Below are 6,783 nucleotides of genomic sequence, written 5' to 3'. Positions count from 1 at the left end.
AAAAATATCTTTATCCAAATCCTCGTTTTCCTCCAAATCGCACATCTGGTGTGCCTTTCTTCAGGTAATTTCTGAACGGCCGGTGCCGGAATCGCACTGAACTCCTCGTTTTCCTCCAAATCGCACATCTGGTGTGGGTGTTCTTCAGGTTATTTCTGAACGGCTGGTGCCTAAATCGTACTCAAGTCCTCGTTTTCCTCCAATTTGCCCAGCTGGTGTGGCTTTCTTCAGGTATTTGATTTTTATATATGTTTTTTTTTGTGTTCTTATTTGGTGGCTCGCTTGGATAATCGAAAACCATGCGAGACAGATTGAATCGTTTTCTGGTACTCAATTGTTTTTTGTGTTCTTAATTGTTTCGACGATTTGCTGGTACTTAATTGTTTGGTGGAATTTTCTGTGGGGTCTGATATATAATAGGAATAAAACAAGAAGTAATCGAAAAATATGGGAGAGAGATTGAACCGTTTTGTTTCTACGATTTGGCTGGTACTCAATTTGTTTGGTGAAATTTTATTTATGGTCTTGAGGTAACATCAGGGACAAGGTTTAGGCCTGTGACCCTTCCCTTAGGCTGCTTATTGATTGGAAGTTCACAATAGAAACTGTTTTGAAGCTAACAGACTTGCATGTTAAGAGGGGTGTAATGCATAAGTGTAAGTCATGAATGTCAGCTTATCATCGTTCCAATGTTGTATCAACTGTAATGGAGCCAGCATGAGAAAAGTAAATTAGTCACCAATATGTGCTCTTTTTTTTTACAGAACTGTGTAATTAGGAAATCTGAGATTGTAACAGAGAAACATGGAGTTTTTAGTTGCGTTTCCTACTAGATTTCTTTCGTAATTTATGTATACTCTGAATCAATTTGTTTGGTGCAATGAATACTTTGTAGTCTGATATATATATTATGAATAAAAGAACAAGTATAAGTCTTTGGCATCATATGTTTGTAGGATCTCAATAGCATGATCAATTAATTCCAAGCACTCCAGCGGTTCCTCTTTCTCTTCCTTTGCTGTAACCAATGAAAGCTTAGCACCAACTTATTCTCGGTCTTGGGCCTCTTCAGTTTACTCACTACGGTATGTCAATGGCTTCTTTCCTGGTCTTTGGGAGACAAAGGCATGACTAATATTTGTATTAGCTGCACTGGAAAGAATAGGGTTGTCCTTCTCATTTTCTTATAAATAGTCACATGACTAATGGGAGGATAAGGGCAAAGCTCTTATGAATGCAATTCCTCTCTCTTTTATCATGTTGCATAAAATTCAAATGATAGAAATGCACTACATAATCCAGTTGCACATGTAACAACTCTCAATATGCCACCAAACAAATGATTTAATAATTAGAGCAAGAGATCAATGACAATCAAAACATTCTCCAAATTCACTTGACTAGCAATTATAGAATTTTAATACGATTTTTTCCATCTCATTAATCTAGCCACAAAACACAAAGAACATGCAATTCCTTTCATTTAAATCAAACATATCACAAGAAAACGTCGTTGTCGGGGTAAAATAGGTAGAATAATTTTACGCTTATCATAGCAAACTTCAAATGGAGTTCATTCAAATGAAACAAAATTCTATTCAAAGTAGCCGTTAATGAATAAGGCACTTTAATGTAGATCACATCTGCTTTTAGTTGGTTTGTGATATTTGGGATATTAAGTTGGATCTTTATGAAAGTTTTTGTTTCATTGTCTCAATTCACTAATCTTATTGTGTAATCAAATGTCTTATAATTTCATACATGCTTGTAGGTAAAGATGAACAAAGAATGGGTGCATCTGAATAGGACAACCAATGAATACTTGATTGGCAGGCGTGCATTCATCAGTAATGCTTTAGATGTTGCTGCCTTCCAATGAATACTTGATTGGCAGGCGTGCATTCATCAGGCGTGCATTCATCAGTAATGCTTTTGATTGGCAGGCGTGCATTCATCAGGCGTGCATTCATCAGTAATTCATCAGTAATGCTTTATAGGTAGATAAACACAATTAATATTCGATACAACTTCAAAAATAAAAAAAATAACAATGGAAAGGACAAAGAAACCCAAAAAATAAAAAATAAAAAAGAGGAAGAACCCAAAATACAAGATTGAGTAATGCAAAATAACACATCAAGATAAAGATATTGACAGGGAGAAACAAAATAACAGAACTGAAACAAGAAAAGAGAAATGAACAGTTTGGGTAACGAGAAGAAAAACAGAGATTTAAATCTCTAATCCTATAATTCAGGATAAGATTAACATTAATCACAAATGAAAAAATAAACAGCAATTACTTAATTAATCGATTTAAGGATAAATTTGGCAATCTAATACAAATAAGCTTATGAGGATAATTAATCACTGGACCTCACTCGAAAAATAAAACAAATTAAGTTGGACTATAACTAATAATGACTTATAAAATTGAACTTATATTAAGTTTCTCCTTCTCCAAATTGGATTCTCCCTCTATTTTTTAAAATTGGACTTCTCCCTCTATTATATTATGTTCCCACCACCAAATTCAAAAACTTGGTTTGCCACAATCTGATTTAAACCCACCTCATCCCAAAATTGTGCCCACTCACTCTTAAAATATTAATTAAAAAAATTAGTAGCTATATTAAAAGGTTAGAAACTGGAAAGCTTCCAGTCCACCATTTCTCATTCCGTCTCACCTTTACTCTCCCAAAATTATAAGACGCTCATTCCAGCTCCTCCGTCCACTTCGAACCCACTCCTCCGTGGAGTCTATCCACCTCAAGGCTACTCCTCTGTCCAGTTCAAAGGCGCTCCTCTGTCCTCTGGTGACACACACCGACACACAAGAGGCCCAAGATACATGTAAGGTTTCTGAATTTCAATTTTTCAATGGGTTTCTATTCTTTAGGATTTAAGGTCAAGTAGGCTGTTTATTTTGTCGAATATGGTTTATGGTTTGAGGACAGTGGGTTTCAGAGGACAGTGGGTTTGGGATTAAGAATCTAGGATGGGTGCAGATTTTTGGGATTGCAGGTCTCATTGAAATTATGAGGGATTTCCCTACCAGTACCATCCTAGTTGTCTTTCAGATAAGTATCCCTCATAGGGAACATATAGAATAGAGTGTGCGAGTACATCCATCATCCCTGGATCGATCATACTCCTATTACTACGTGACCCTGTTTTTTTTTTTTTTGTTTTTTTTTTTATTTTTACCATCCATAACGTCGGCATGTTAAATAACTATTTACTAAGGGATAGAGAAATCGATGGGGTCAAAGCTTCACCATGGTGCATAAGCATGATTGCTTTACACCACTACAATAAAACTGGATATGCTCTACGTGACTATTAAGTGTTCAGATTCCACGGTACTCATATTCATGCCTCTTTTCGTATTTGATGTTGTGGTTCATTGAATGAATGCACAATATAAACTATAACTCTTCTAACACATTACACATTGTGATCCAGCTGTCAATCTTTGGTCTTTCTTTGATGATCACCTCGACAAAGATCACTCAACTCAAAAGTCACATGATGGTTACAGTACATGGTGGCATCATATAGTGTGTTCATCTTTTTTCTTCTATCAATAATTGTATGTCTTAATGAAAAGATTTTGTCACTTTTATTTAAGGATAATTTATGCATGATGATAAAATGTAGATAATTTGAATCGTTATAGAACTTGTTGATGTTACCTATATGTTCATTGGTGTAAAAAAATAGTTCTTGTTGGTGTAAATGAATAGTTCTTGTTGATTACACTTCTTTTGCAATTTGCAATGTAGATGGCTAATATGATGCTTGATGATGATGCATTTTTGGCATCTATGGGAACTCAACCACACTTCCAATTTGGTGTAGTCACCGAAAATGAATCATTTGCAACCAACCAACCCCATGAGACATGTAGTTGACATACGCAATCAAGTGGCTCTACTTCTTTGTCACCCACAACTCGAAAGAGGAATAGGGGAGTTAACAAAATACGGTGGGGCAGAGGGAGGTGCGAAAAACTGAATTTTAACAGATTTGGTCAAGCTATTTCTCCTCGTGACAATGTGGCCAGATTTGGGCGCTACATAGCCATGTTGGCTCGTGATGGTGGAATGATCCCAATTGATTCACCTGATTGGCGCCAAATAGAATCTTCGAAACTTGATCGAGTGTGGTCATTGGTCCAGGTATTGATGCTAATTTGTAAAATTTGACTTGTTGGATGCTTACAATCTTGTGTCACAACTTCATTATTGTTTATGTAGGCCACTATAGACTGGACAAATCCAAGAGCTGTTGGCAAAGAGGAGAAAGTCAGGGCTATTGTGGAAACGAAATTGCATGATCGTTTCAGGACATGGAGGGCAAAACTCCGTAAGTTGTATTATGTTCCCTTTGAGAACTCCGAGCAGAGGAAGCATTGCAATGATTCTAGGGTAATCCAGACACAATGGCAAGCCTTGGTAGCTTTTTGGGATAAAATTGAAAATAAGGTTTGTATAACTTTTCAACACTATAGTTACTATACTTCATTAAACCGTAGTTGAAACGAAATATAAGGTTCGATAACATGAGTATTTTCCTTTGTGGTGTTCTTTATTTGTTGTGATCCAGCGGAGATGTGCAACAAATGTCAAGAATCGAAAGATGTTAAAGACGAGTCACACAACTGGGACAACAACTTTTGCTCAAATACGGAATGATTATGTGAGTGGATTCTTGTACCATATATTATAATTTGATGTTGCCATGAATACTTGTTTTACATAGTACTGAAGATAGTCACTATATCTTATGATTGATAAAGATGAACATAAAGTTACAGGAATAATGCTACAGATAGTGAACATAACTCATGATTAACTCATAATCTTAGTCTTGTTTTCATTCCTGTTATAAGTACATGGTTAAAACTTGACTTAGTTTTTGTGATTTGTTCCTCATTTTGTATCATAGGTTAGTTTAGGGATCGTAATGGGATATTTCTTAATTGTGCTTGCACCTGCCTCAAATTGATAATGCATTAACCAAAAAGTAATAATGTCCGAGTAATGGAGTAGTTTTGTCAAAAAGAAGACGTTCAGCAAAAAGAAGACGTTGTCAAAAAGAAAACTGCAGTTATTCAGGTTAATGCTTGAACAAAATGAAATAGAAAACGAAAGCATTAAGTAGTCATCATGTCCCAATCCTATCAATGATAACTGGATTGATATGCATGCATATTTAATGTACGAGATCAATACAAACATCCAAATGTCTCAAAAACTATATCTCACATTTAATTTTAGTTCAAATGAGTATACATTTGACATAAACTAAAGTATTTTCTTTCTTCCAATTTTTCAGGAACAACGGTTTATTACCCTTATTGATGTTTGTGTTTATATATAGTGCACTATAGTTTTAGTCATTGTAACTGTGATTGTTTAATGATTGTGGTTGTTTTTGGGATTTTTTTTGTGTCTTAGGCTGAAGAACATGATGGAAATGAACCTGATCGTGTGACTTTTTTCAAAATGACACACACAAGAGGACCTAAGCAACTCCCAGTTGATGATGAATCTGCTAGAATGATGGTAATTTGTACATTTTCACTTGACCAAATTTATTTCCAGCAACCTTTAATGAAATTTTATGCATTTACGTATGATTAAGGCTTTTTCAAACAGTTGGCGTTTGAAAATCTGGAAGTGGAGGTTCGTGAGCGTGGTGATGAGGTAACAACAGAGGTTCGTAATAAGATTTATGCAGAAGTGCTGGGCCCGGAGAAGCGAAATCAAGTGCGAGGCTTTGGCCTTGGAGTTGGTTAGGCAGATGTACCAGGAATTGTTACTGAACAGCGAGGTATTTCTAGGGAAGTGAAGTATCTTCGGGAAGCTTATGAAGCTCAGAAACAAGCCACTGCTGCTGCGGAAGAAAAAATGACTCGTATGATGCATGAGGCAAATGAGAAAGCGGAAAAGATGAAAAGAGAGCAAGAAGAAAGCATACAAAGGCTTAGGGCCGAACAAGAGGAGAATTTGAGGTTAGCAAAGGTGCAAATGGCTGAGCAATTGAAAGCCATGTTGGCACATGTAGGCATCAACATTGGTTCATTTGGAGTGGGTGCTCCACAAAGTACTTCAACTCAGCAGCAAGGGTATGGAAGCTCACACGCTCAGATTTCAATGCGTTTCGAAGGTGGAAATGACAAGAATGTGCAGTGTGGACCTCCAATTTCTAGTGCTATGATGCATGAGGACTGCCAAAGTGAGAATACTGGTTAGTTGTCATCAAGCAGCCCTTGTAGATGTGTATTTTGTTTATATATTGCTAGTTTAACCATTAGTACGTTTGACTTGGGGATACAAGCTTGGATATGTTATATTTTGTTGTATATAGAGAATCCCGGGTATGTCCAGCATAGGATAACATGTATTTTTTGGTTTAACATTTGGATGGGTTGTATTGTTAGGTTGCATGAATCGGTCTTAGCCGAGAACATGAGTTATGTAATATATTAACTTCACTATTTTAGTGCTAATGTTGATTTATGTTTAGTTTGTAATGGATGATTTGTAAGTTTCTAAATTTAGGTGGAAATTAGGTTCTATGAGCAACCTGATGATTTCCAAGTTTAAATAAAAATATCCAATTATGCCACAAATTTTTAATTGTGCTGGAGTTTTATTGTATTTATTAAAATATAATAGTGGCACAATTTTAAAGTTGTGCCCTTGCTTTAACATTTATACAGCAATCTAAGCCTTTAAAATAGCAATTGTGCCCATCTTACACCATACATTCAGT

The 6,783-nt window shown here is 35.9% G+C and overlaps 1 protein-coding gene across 1 annotated transcript; it reads left to right on the top strand.

Annotated features, from left to right (window-relative positions):
* The first annotated feature begins 3,791 nt into the window (after window positions 1-3,791).
* On the top strand, window positions 3,792-6,541 carry LOC148690461 (uncharacterized). The gene is made up of 5 exons (XM_088684920.1): window positions 3,792-4,181; window positions 4,260-4,487; window positions 4,609-4,701; window positions 5,463-5,570; window positions 5,664-6,541. Exons 1-5 carry the CDS (start codon window positions 4,086-4,088, stop codon window positions 5,802-5,804), a joined length of 666 nt encoding a protein of 221 aa, XP_088541046.1. The 5' UTR covers window positions 3,792-4,085; the 3' UTR covers window positions 5,805-6,541.
* Window positions 6,542-6,783: the final 242 nt, after the last annotated feature.

Source organism: Pyrus communis, chromosome 15 (assembly GCF_041283825.1).
Source record: "Pyrus communis isolate YQ-2024b chromosome 15, ASM4128382v1, whole genome shotgun sequence".
Classification (NCBI taxonomy): domain Eukaryota; kingdom Viridiplantae; phylum Streptophyta; class Magnoliopsida; order Rosales; family Rosaceae; genus Pyrus; species Pyrus communis.
This window is presented reverse-complemented; position numbering and strand designations above follow the sequence as displayed.

Bases quoted from the DNA above. Each gene is read 5' to 3' on its own strand.
- LOC148690461 (XM_088684920.1), top strand. From the start codon at position 4,086: ATGTTGGCTCGTGATGGTGGAATGATCCCAATTGATTCACCTGATTGG. The intron at 4,182-4,259 runs GTATTGATGCTA...TTGTTTATGTAG, and splicing joins GAGTGTGGTCATTGGTCCAG to GCCACTATAGACTGGACAAA. The intron at 4,702-5,462 runs GTGAGTGGATTC...TTTGTGTCTTAG, and splicing joins CTCAAATACGGAATGATTAT to GCTGAAGAACATGATGGAAA.